Raw genomic sequence first — 12,438 nt, 5'->3', positions numbered from 1 at the left:
GAGAAAAGTAACACTTAGAAGAAGAAAAAAAAAGAAAAAAAAAAAACAGCAAAAGGCATGGACTGAAGGCTGATAGAGATTCCAGGTATTGGAGTAAGGAAAGCAATTGGGTCTGTAGAAAGCACAATGCCTTCTAATTTTACAAGAGCATTCTTTGTAATGATTTCTAAATGTGGGCATTTAATTTTAAAACTTAAAATGAAGACTGGCAGATATCAAGCCTTTTCATCCAAACAGAACACACCTCTGGCTACATGTGACAGGTTTGCATCCTCTGATACAAGAGAGAGGTCCATTCCATGTTTACTTCTGAGTCCTGTTTCATCTTTATAGGAAATTAGATAACTAGAAGTCCAAATGCTAAGACTTACCTCTCCTGATAATTCCTTTCACCTTGTACTTTTATGGGCTAGCTTAATTTTAATTGATGGTAGGGTAAGAAGAGACCTGTGAAATATGCATATTGAAACTGAGGCATGGTGGTTATGTTCACTCACACTACATATAAAGTCCTATGTACCTGAATTCCTTCTGCCTCTATTGCTAAAAATATGTTGTCTCCCGAGTGAAAATCAGTCTCAGCAGAGGAAACAACAGAAGGAAAGAAAGTCCTAGGACAACTAGGTAAATGGTATGCTCCAGAGGTGGGGAGAAGGCCAGAAGTGTAAGTAAAGCTTTGTGAATGAGGGGCCAGGTGAACAGCCAAGGCAAGGACCAGATAGATCAGTGATTCTCACCTTGACTGCACATGAGAATTGTTGAAGAACTTAAAATTTTCCAGTGTCCAAGCCCCTCCCACAGAGAATGTGGTTTAATTGGTCTGGGGTGGAGCTTGGACTCTAGTGTTTTCTAAAAGCCTGGGGAATTCCAGGGAGAAGCCTGAATTGAGAACATCTGCAGTTTTGATCATGCAGAGTCTTATAGGCTCTGGTAAGGAGTTTGGACTTTAGTTGAATGAAGCCATTAGAGGGCTTGGTCTGAGGGAGTAACAGTGTGGGAACTGGAGTGTAAGAGGTTGTTTAAGTAGCTCTGTTGAGAAATGAAGGTGGTTGGGACTTCAGTGTTGTCTGTGGAGATGGTAAATAGAGGTCACTTTGGGAATAAGTTTTAAAGTTTGTGGTCACAAGTTGGATTGGGTTTAGATTGTAAGACAGAAGGAAATCAAGATTTCTGAGAGTGGCCTGAATAACTAGGTGGATGGTAATACCATTTGCAAAGATGGAAATGAAGTAATTTTGAGAGGAGGAATAAATATTGTGTGCATTGTTTGGAGTGAATCTTTGTTTTCTCACTGGACTTAGTGGCATTTGATACTAAACAGCCAAATCAGGCTAAACAAAATATTCTGTACTGTAGTGCTGAATGTTCCTGAAGTTCTTCTAACAGCAAATGATCATTTTAGTGCATAGTGAAAGAAGAGAGAAGGAGTGAAGAAGGGAAACTACTGAAGATATGGAACTTCTTTAATGAAGAAATCATGTTGGATATAGAATATTCTGAGAGATATCATAGTTAACAACTACACTAATATTAACTAGATTTGAATGATGTTGTGACACATAAAATCCCAAACAGCTGATTGAGATATCTGTATTTAACTTTTAATTCCAGTAAAATTATCTTCTAAGATATGTCTATCTCACATTAAGATAATTTCTTTCCCAGACCAAACCCTTGATGTTCAGCAATGAAAAGTAACCTATATTTCAAAATATGTATCAAATTATTTTAATTGCTTATAAGACACTTACATGGAGAACATTATGGAATTTGTTAGAACAGTTTATTTTTCCCCTGGCTTAGATTGAAATGGGTTATTGGCATATAAGGGAGAAAAGTCCTGATTTTAAATTCACTGAAGGCAAAAAGCTATCTCTTACAATGTTTTTGTGGTTTTTTTTTTTCAATTCCAAATGTCTGCTCACTTTGGAGATTTTATTTTGTTTATATATTAAAGTTGTAACACCTGTTTAACTGTGACTTTCTGAGTCAATGCTTTCATGAAACTTTTCTGGGACACTCTTTTGTCCTTCCTAAAGAAACTTGAGGCATAGTGAAAGTAGAGAAATCAAGAATTCGGTGAGGCATGGCTAGAGCTAGAAAATGACCATTGTTTGAAACTCATTAGTAAAAACTTGACATTGGCTCTAAGCCTCAGAGACAGAATGGGCAACTTATGAGACTAGGCTGCAAGGTGTTAAACTTGGGCTGTCAGACTCTAGTAGCATTTCATTTACCCAGAGGTGTTCCTGCTGGTAAGCAAAATGAAGAACATCCATTGCCCACCTGCCTGCTTAACTCGTTTTGTCCACATTCATTCCCAGATAACTGCAGTGACCTGAACTCTGAACTGCAGAGGGTACTGACAGGGCTGGAGAATGTCGTCTGCTGCAGAAAGAAGAGCAGCTGCAGCCTTTCAGTGGCCGAGGTGGACAGACACATCGAGCAGCTCACCACTGCCAGTGAACACTGTGACTTGGCTATTAAGGTAGAGCCTCCCCACTCTGTGCTCTGGCTCCTTGAAAGCATATAAGGAAAATGATCAAAGTTCTCTTTTAGATATGTTTTTGTTAAACGTCTGTTAGGCATAAATTTTCTAAGAGCTATACTAGAGATCAGGCCACCAGGTAGAAGCAGTAGCCCTGTAAATTTGGGAGGAGCTGAACTACATTAGAAAAAAAAAATCTTATCACCAATCAAAATTACTGGCTTTGAAGCAAAACTGACAATTTCCTTGTAAACTCAGACTCCTTTGACTGATCTGCATGATTTTGCTGTGGCTCATCATGTCACACCTTTAAGTTGTAAGAGTTGTAAATTTTATGAAATCTTTAAGACTGCTAGAGTGTTATTTCAGGAGTTATCAATTCATGGTGCTAACAAAGGGGAGGTTCAGGTCTCAATAAGTCATCCATCCCGAGCATACAGAAGCAATCAGTAGTTTTCATGCGCATCCATCTTACTGCAGGATAAGGCCCAAGTCAGATCATATGGCTGCATCTGCACAAACCTGGGAACAATGAGAGTGAAGTCCTGTTGATCCTGGGCCTCAAGTATTACTTCATTCACCATATTTAGTGACCTAGATATAGTGATCCAAACTGAAAATAGCCACTGTCGGGGAAAATGTGAAGTGTTATTTGAAAAATGTCCTAGAATTCTAGGCCTGTTTCCATCAACAAGCACCCTACATTTCACAAAAGAGCTTGGTATCACGAGGAAAACCATGATTTATATTTATAACACAACTGGGCTTCCATCTTCAGTCATCTCAATTATAAATACATAGAGGTTTGAGGAAGCAAGTCCTAGGGTTTCCTTCTTCAGTCTCCCAGGCTCTTTATTGAATTGTAATGTCAACTTTGCTAGTAGCCCTCACCTCAGTGTTAAAAGGGAAAGAGAGGGCCAAATACTTCTGCTAGCTTGAGGAAGACCAATCTAATTTGAGGGGGAAGACAAAGCAGTGAGTTTGGAAAGTGGCAGCAAGATTTGATTAACAGTCTTTATAAGAAAACCGACTTGATTGTCCAAAAGTGACAGGCCCACATCCATTTTTGAAATCTGTTTCTCGTCACATCACTTCACTGCCTTCTGCTACTTTATAGTAACTCTGCTTCTTCCTTCAGTGTCAATTGAATTATGCTTCCTTTTCTGAAAAACAATAACTGTGAATGGTTTCTGAAAGCAAGCAGGAAAAGTTCTTTTTTCCTAACAGTATGCATGTTCTTCTCCATCGATACTGTGTTTTAAAGGAATTCATAAGAATTCTCCAAGTACTGTTAAGATTCTATTCATTGTAGTTTATAGCTGTCTTACTAATTAAGCAAATCCCGGTAGCTTTACAAACCTCCACAATGAACTTCCTTGTTTCTATGTCATGGAGGTTTATTTTTGTCTCTCACACTGTGGGACAGAGCTTCACTCACAACCTCTGGACAGTGATATGAAACTAAAAGCTGGAAAAGGTGATGAAATCTGCTGTATTGCTGAGTCACAACACAGGAGGCCGATGATTTAAGAAACTTCAAGTGCAATTCTGTATTCAGTTTGCATTATCAGAATCACTAGCTGGTATGCTGCCTGGTGATGTGTTTACCAACTTAGATCATGGACAAAAGAGATTAACATTTTTGTAGACATGGCATTTAGTGTCACTGACAGACTTACACATGAGGAAGGGGCTGAATCTTGCTTACTGTATGGACCAGTAGGAAGCCCGGGAAGGTGGCAGAGACTCATGTGAAAATGGATAAAGGATTACTTTGGGTGTCGGTAGTCATAAGCACTGTTTGCAAGGAGGTGTGTAGAGCCGCCTCTTTTGAGAACTCTCACTCCTGGCCTAGCTTGTGTCCCTCCTCTTTCTCCAAAATGAATCTACTTGTCTTTGTGGCTGTCTTGCAGACTGTTGAGGAGATCGAGGGGGTCCTTGGCCGGGACCTTTACCCCAACCTGGCTGAAGAGCGCTCTCATTGGGAGAAAGAGCTGGCAGGACTGAGGGAAGAGAATGAGAGTCTGACAGCCATGCTGTGCAGCAAAGAGGAGGAACTGAACAGGACCAAGGCCACCATGAATGCCATCCGTGAGGAACGGGACCGGCTCAGAAGGAGGGTGAGTCAGAATCCACTAGGTTGAGGACAGACCTGCAGAACCAAAGACAACTCCAGCAGCAGTGGGGCTTATGGCCTTGAGACTCACCATTCCTTTCTTGTAATGAAGTCATTCTTGTAAGGAACATAATTTGAAAGTGCTGAGAATTCTAGTAAGATTAAAAAACCACTGTCCTCTGGAATCTCAGATCTAAGTAGTTGATAAAATTCTACCCAGGTAGTGATTCTCAAACAATTCTCCAAGGTGTGCACATGCTCTCCACACTCAATTAAAATTTCTTCTTTTAAGACAGGCTAAAAATAGTTTTTAATTTACAAAAGAATCTTTAAGTATATACTTGGTCTTTCAGCCACAGTGACTCAAAGGTAGACTTACAAAAATGAAAATAATCACATGTATGTATATGTGTATGTGTGTATATTTTATGTATATTCTCTGTGCTGTGTGTACATTTCTGTGTCTGTGTGTGTGCGCGCGCATGTGTGTGTGTGTGATCCCTGTCATTCAACTCAGTGTGCAATTACTGAACCAGTTAAGAACCACTTTGTTCAGGAAATAGATACACTTTAAGAGTTGATGTTTGAGGACAGAAATGTTTGGAAAAATGGTTCAAGCTCTGAGTTTTCCAAAGATGGAGTTTCCTCAAGGAACCAACAGTGATCCTTTGTTTGGCTGTGAATTTGATCTGTGATTGGACTAGGTGTGAAGCAATGAATTTTTCAATCAGAAAATATTCCCTCTGAAATTCACTTTGAATTGAGAGACCTAATTTACTCTCTTTCTCAATCTCGACAGTATTAGAAACTGGCTTTCTATTTGTGCTGTGACTGGTGGTTTTGCACACAGATAAAAAAATAATATATTAGAACTCACCATCTTTATCGTTGTTCTTTCTTCTTTTAAACACCTTGAAAATAACTTATTTTCAGTAAGGTCGGAACATGTACTTCCTTCTGTTCTTAACTTACATGCAAGTTTTCATGATGGCCATTGTATATGACTATGGAAGAAATAACTATTTTTGAATGTTGTCAACTTTTTTTAATATATCAGCTACCTGGCTAATATAATTAAAAGACCAACAGTCCTACCTCTCATATTGGAACATCACTTTATCTGAACTCACAAGTACAGGCTTATTTTCACTATCCAACTTTATCAGATGCCATTTTCCATACATGCATCAACAGGTGTAAATGAGTCAGCAAAGACCTTATCTGAGCAAGTTGATGAAATTTTCTTGCAGCTGAGGCACCCACTACCTGTAATTTCCTGGGTCACACTCCCTGATCATTATGACTAATGCCCTAATTAGGCGTGCTTGCTTTTAGCGTGTGCAACTCATAATATATGTTTTGTGACGGACATGTGTCTTTAGTTGTAATTACATATTGTGGTCTAGAAAAATTTCCACCTTCAACTTGAGTTACTAAAGCAAAAGAGAGTCCTTGATTGTGAACAGCAAAAGATAAGATACCAAACTCTTTCTTCAGGTGCTTTCTCCTAACTCTGAAAGTTGGTATGGAGTATGGCACAGGTGGTGGTTCTACCTGTCCTACCTTTGGTGCTCCTGGGGCTCTAGAGGCACCCTCCTTCCGCTCATGGACCTACACGGTCCCCTCACCTCTCTACATTACTTTCCTCTGCCATAAAGTGGGGTAATAACCAGTGCATGAAAATTAGACGATACCGATAAGGCACTGAAACAATACATGGGGCATAATAAATACTCAAAAAATGTTAGTAGTTGTTTAGGCTGAAAACCACAAGTACCTGTTCAGTGCTCAGACAAGTTCATACCCTATTGTCTTTTTCCTAGTAAAAATCTTTAGATATTTGGAGATGTCTCATATGGACACTGAATGATGTTGTCAAAAATTTCTTCTGGTCACATTTATTTTTCAGCTTTGTGGTTAGTACGGTTTTATATAATTTATTTTTAATGACCTTCAAATCAAAATATGTTGAGGAACTTAAATCTCTTCCTTAATTGGAAATGTCCTTCAGAATTTGTATACATACAATGAGTTGGATTGATTTCTCTTTGTTTCAAGACAATTGTAAATCTCATATAATTTTTTAGATATCTTTCAGTACAGTTTATCAGAAGTTAAGTGTTGCATGCCCTCCATCTTCTAAGGCCTAATGTATTTCTTTTCCCTGGGGAAGAATGTGTCTTGTGTAGTGGGTTGTCTTCTGTTGTCTATAATATGTAACACTGCAGCAACTGAGGTATGGTGTTATTTCCAGGCCTGCAATATCCCATGATATCCAACTACTTTGCCTATCTCTCTTTATAGCAACTCTGAATCCATAGCTCATAGACACTAAAAAATAATTGGGTCTACATTATTTTCATGACCATGTTCAGTGGGTAGAATTTTAAATGACCGGGTCAATAAAATTGTTGCCTGTAATTAAACAAAGTACTCTCAATAGGTTTTCTGAGCCTTGTTCAAGATATAATTAACTAAGTTCTAAACTCCCAATTTTTAATATCACTTAACAGATTGGTCTATTTGACCTAGCAGTACAGAAAAAGCTACAGGCAAACAATTTTTGTCATTGGTCCCATCTCATCATTAAATGAAGTAATCATTTGTTTTTTGCATGTTCTGAAATATAGTCACTCATCCCCTCCCACTTAAAGAAGTAGGCTTAATTTTGGCAAGGGAGAAGTAAATAGGATTGGTCATCTCCACTATGATAAGCAGAGGGAATACAGTGATGAGCAGAACACAGCCCCCCAGTTTAAAGATTCTTGAGAAGACAGGTCAGTAAACAGATTTTTAAAACACTGTGTGTCAAGTATGGAGGGAAAAATGCAGGGATTCCTGAATACTCATAGGAGGATATGTGATGGTAGGCCCAATTTTTCCACACTATTTGTAGATTTTCCTTAATTTTTTAAAAAGATTTAGTTATTTATGCATATAAGAACTGGGGTATAGGCCAGAGGTGCAGAATGGTTATAGGATTCACCAGAGATAGAGTAGGGAGCTGAAAAGTCAGATGTACTGAAATACACTGCTGAGGGGAGCAGTGAATAAGACAGGAGAGGTCTGCTGTGAGTTGAGTCACCTCCCTGGCCTGAGATCAGACTTGGATAGTTTCACAGTGCTAGATGTGTGCCCTTGACCACCAGGAAAGCTCTTTTTAAAAAAATTATTTATTTATGCATACAAAACTGGGGTACAGGCCAGAAGTGTAGGGTCGGTGAGAGGATTCACCAGAGACAGAGTGAGGAGCAGAACAGGCAGATTGATGAGGTACACTACTGAGGGGAGCAGCAGGTGAGACAGGAGAGGTCTGCTGAGCCATGTGGATCACCTCCAGGGCTGGGAATTAAACTCTCACTGAAGCTGCTGTGGGGGACTTACAGTGCTGCATCCTAACCCACTGCACCACCAGAGAGGGCACAGGAAAGCCCATTTTTGCCTATTTTTTTTTAGGCCAAGTATATGTAGCAAAAAAAAAGTGATTTTTCCAGAATTTTGGTGAAATAAACTAAGTACACCTGACTCTTGAACAGCATGGGTCCTTATGTTCTCTCCTATATGATTTTCTTGTACTCAAACAGCATGAACATAAGAAATACAGTGCTATAAATGTATTTCCTCTTATGATTTTCTTAGTAGCACATTTTTCTCTAGTTTACTTTATTGTAAGAATACAGAATATAATGTATATAAAAAACAATATATGTGTTAATCAACAGCTTGTGTTTATCGGCAGGGTTTCTGGTTAACAGCAGTGTATTAGTAGTTATGTTTCAAGAGAATCAAAAGTTATACTTGGATTTTCAAATTGGAGGGTCAGTATCCCTAACATCCATATTGTTAGGTCATTTGTGTGACCTAACACAGGTTTGTGAATCTGTGTCCCATTGAACCATAGTCTTGAATCAAAAACAGGTAACACAAATCTCTTCTAAAGTTTTCCACAAGTTCTTCAGAGGTTCTGCAAATGTCTGACATAGTTCACAGTAGCAGTTGCTTCCTTGTATCGGAGGCATTTCAGCACATCTGGAAATGAATTCTATCACTTCTCCTCGGCTTCTTCCTCTTGGGAGTTTGGTTTCTGGTTTTCTCTCTAGTCATCAACACAGTAAATTCAAGGGAGTAGATATCACTGAACCAAATAAAAGTTCCCCTGGTCTGAAGTTTCCCCATGACTGCTGCCTCCTCTCACCCCAAAATGTCTTAAGACCATTAGTATTAATAGAATATTTGGCTCTCTGATGCTATCAGACCCAGATAGAAAGACAGCATTTCAGCCAGAGATACAAGATATCTTTTCCAAACCAAGTACTCTTGATTCCCACATGTAGTGTTATATTTAAGAAGGGCTTTCATTGTTCTATGTTCCTAAGTCTCATGTAATAAAAATGGAATTTCCCAGTTCAGCTAAAGTCTAATAAGATATAAAGAAGGACTCTAAGCTCCCAATTCTTAAATGGTGGTCATGTGACTATTGCCGAGAGAAAAGTCAATTTCCAGAATACTGTAGGACCCACTTCCTTCCCCTCACCTTGTCGTTCTGAATAAAATGCTGTAAAATGTATATAAATAAATAAATTTAATTAATGAAAAAATAAAATAAAATGTTGCCCCAGTTTCCTGGTTTTATAGTCTTTGGATGGGAGGTAAAGCTAGCAAAAGAGACCTGAAAGATTATAGTACTTCAGCCTCAAAGACCCCATTCCACAGTAAGCTATTCAAAGTAACAAACTTGACATATATTCTTTTATGTTCTCTTTGGGACCACTATTTTTTTTTTCAGCTTACTCTTACAGTTTTATCATAGCAAAAAGATATACATCAGAACCAGCCAAAATAAGGGATGTACAGGTGAAGTTTGGAAGAAATCCAAACACAAAATTTCCAGTCATCTCCCCAAGTAGTGCTGGATGGTGGTGCCTCTTCTGGGGTATGGTGTGTGACGACACGCAGAGCATTGCCAACCAGGGATGTTTACCCCAGCTTCCAAAGTTCTTGTTGGTATGCAAGTATGATTGATTTGATCATGGGCCATGTAGCTGAATTCAATTTCTAACCCTTTCTTCACTGAGGAAATCAGGCTGCTGTCCTACTGGGCCACTTTTAAGTGTCTGATCATGATGGGTATGAGGCACAGCGCTGAGTTCTCCACAGTTATTCTCATGCAGTGGAAACCTGGAGGTGTAGGAAATCCAATGCTGTTCTGCTCAGCCATGTATATGACACACAGATCAGGCACTTGTCCCAAACCCACCAAAAGAGACAATGTAGAGATCATCTTGTGTGACACCAAGGCCCTCCCCCAGAGTTATTATGTATGAATCCATGAGTAGCACTTTCTAAATATTGAACTGACTCTAAACAATACATTAAATACACCTTCAATAATCATCTGTGTTATAAGTGAATAAGTTTCCAGGGGCACTTATTCATTAATGGTGATGCTTAAAGGAGCTAGGAAAGAGAACTCTAAATTCTACCAAAGAGCTACCCTAAATGCATGATAATAAATGTATTTTATTATGTACTTTTTCTACCAACTAACTTTAGTGTGTGTGAATATATATATACACATATACATATATAACATATATACATATATTTTAAATATATAATTTTAGTAGATATATGTTATATGTGTGTGTGTATAAAACTATCCACCTGTGCAACCAATGATGAAATAAGACTCATAGCATCATCCTGCTATGTCTAGATCATGGTCTGTCTCAGAAGCATCTGTTTACTTTGTCTAAATGGGCTCCCATTATATGCTGAGTCATTTTTTCTTTCGTGTTTTTAACTAAAAATCAGTAACATGCAAATACTTCTTTTTCAAAAAAAAGATTTATTTATTTATAATACAGAATTGGGGTACAGGCCAGAGGAGAAGGGGGTGGGGGTGTTGATACAATTCACAAGAAACAGAGTAGAGAGCAGAACAGGCAGACTGACTGAAACACATTACTGAGGAGAGCAGCAGGGGGCAGGTCAGGAGAAATCTGCTATGCCATGTGAGTCATGGCCAGAAATCATAAATTCATGCTGCAGTGGCTGTGATAGCTTCATAGTGCTTTGCTTGAACTCATTGTGCCACCAGGGAGGACCCAACATGGCAATATTTCTCTAGAAGTAAAATTGCCATGAACTTTTGTAGGCTATATTCCCATATTCATGTAATTTTAATGTGTAGACATATATGCCTAAAAACTAGAAGGGGAGATAAGATGTCAAAGTTAACAAAGCCTAAATCCAGGTAGAAGGATAGGCATATTTTTCCTCTTGATGCTTTCCCCCCCTTCTCAGATTAAATAAAAAAGTATGGTTTTTGGACAGTGATATATATCTCCTAATTTTAATTTAGTTTGTATCTTACTTCTTCCATTTCTTCTTAGGAGTTTTTTCATATGATGTGGGAAAAGTGGTTTGTATGAGCTAAGTTTAAATTCATAAAACATCTATAGAAAAAAAAAAAAAACTCTTTTAACCTCACAGCCTTAGTTTGGCCAGGCAGAAGTTTGGGAGTGCTGTGTCGGGTTCCACTAACCCTCCTTCCACTTCAGTGTAGGGTCTCAGTGGCTCTTCTTCAGTGTGGTGGTGTGTAGTTAGGATAAGGAGAGGTTGTACACAAATTAACCTCCAAATCTCAGTGGTCTGTCATGCCAAACAAGCTTGTTCCTTGCTTGCTCTACATATCCCAAGTAGCAGATGACTCTCCTCCACACCTTCTTACAGTCCGTGGCCAGTTGAAACAGGTGCTCTGTTAACCAGGGGGCTTAGAAATAATGGAGGTGCATATAGTTACTTGTCAAGCAGTAAGTGTTTCTAAACTGCTGATTTATTTGTTTTGAGTGTGATTCAGATTGACCTGGACATGAATCAAAATGCCAAAGAAATAGGTCATACACACATTCATCTTGGGGTGACTTGGTATATGTTTCAAAATCACAGGAGATTTCAAAAGAAATAAGCTCCGGACCTGCCACAGGCAAATGAATGACTAGGACTTGGGACCCTTTCACCAGCTCAGGGAAAGAAAAGGGACGCCAGTGCCCTTCAGAAAACCACTAGATGTGGGTCCACATTCTCTCAGCATCTTTAATTCTCTCCTTGCAGGGGAAGTAAAAGAGAGAACCACAGCTTTTCTGACAACTTCTACACCCGACTAATATCCAGGGCCCTCAATATGGCAGTGATGAACCCTATATTTGAAAGCAGAAGTGTTCTGTCACCCTTTCCCCTCCCTCCCTATCCATACAAGGTCACCTTAGCTAGAGGAGGAAGGATGGAGTAACTAAAGGATGGAGTTTTCATCCAAAAATCCAACAAGATATGGAATCAAAGGCATTGCCTGGCACAGAACAGAATTCAGAATTGTCTGTGCTCATCCAAGGAGTAAGACAGTTTTAAAAATTCCATTTTCCAATGCAATCTCTTTCTTAAACTACAATATTGATAGAGTTTTCTTTTCTTTTTTTCTTTTTTTTTTCTTTTTTTTTGTTGTTTTTTTCTTTATTACAAAACTTTATTTTTACATCATTTTGCACATTTTTTTTCATCTCAATTGTAATCCCCACGGGTTTCCCAGCACCAAATCACCCCTGTGCCACCACCATAGTCCCATACATTTCCCTCCCTTCCCCCCGCCCCGTTTTTGATCCCATTCCCCACTCCACTCCCACAACATGTCTCTGGTATATGGTTGTTCATTATTTTTGTTATTTTCTCGCCTGGTCCATTATAGTCCTGCTATGAGTGAAACCATCCGGTATTTTTCTTTCTCTTTCTGGCTTATGATCTTTTCCAGCTCCATCCAAGTTGCTGCAAAAGACAT

The 12,438-nt window shown here is 38.9% G+C and overlaps 1 protein-coding gene across 2 annotated transcripts in view; it reads left to right on the top strand.

Moving 5' to 3' along the window:
- MCC (mutated in colorectal cancers) overlaps positions 1 to 12,438 on the top strand; it is a 312,445-nt gene that overhangs the window by 231,454 nt on the left and 68,553 nt on the right. For both annotated transcript variants that reach the window (XR_001145197.1, XM_004678375.2), the window contains exons 5-6: positions 2,325 to 2,488; positions 4,402 to 4,608. Coding sequence is in view for 1 of the 2 variants with exons in the window: in XM_004678375.2 (XP_004678432.1) it covers positions 2,325 to 2,488; positions 4,402 to 4,608 (371 nt within the window). In the remaining variant the exon portion in view is untranslated. The remainder of the gene's footprint in view (positions 1 to 2,324; positions 2,489 to 4,401; positions 4,609 to 12,438) is intronic.

Source organism: Condylura cristata, unplaced genomic scaffold, assembly GCF_000260355.1.
Source record: "Condylura cristata isolate star-nosed mole 26May11 unplaced genomic scaffold, ConCri1.0 scaffold00007, whole genome shotgun sequence".
NCBI lineage: Eukaryota > Metazoa > Chordata > Mammalia > Eulipotyphla > Talpidae > Condylura > Condylura cristata.
Note: the sequence above shows the minus strand (reverse complement) of the source record. Positions and strands in the feature narration are given on the sequence as shown.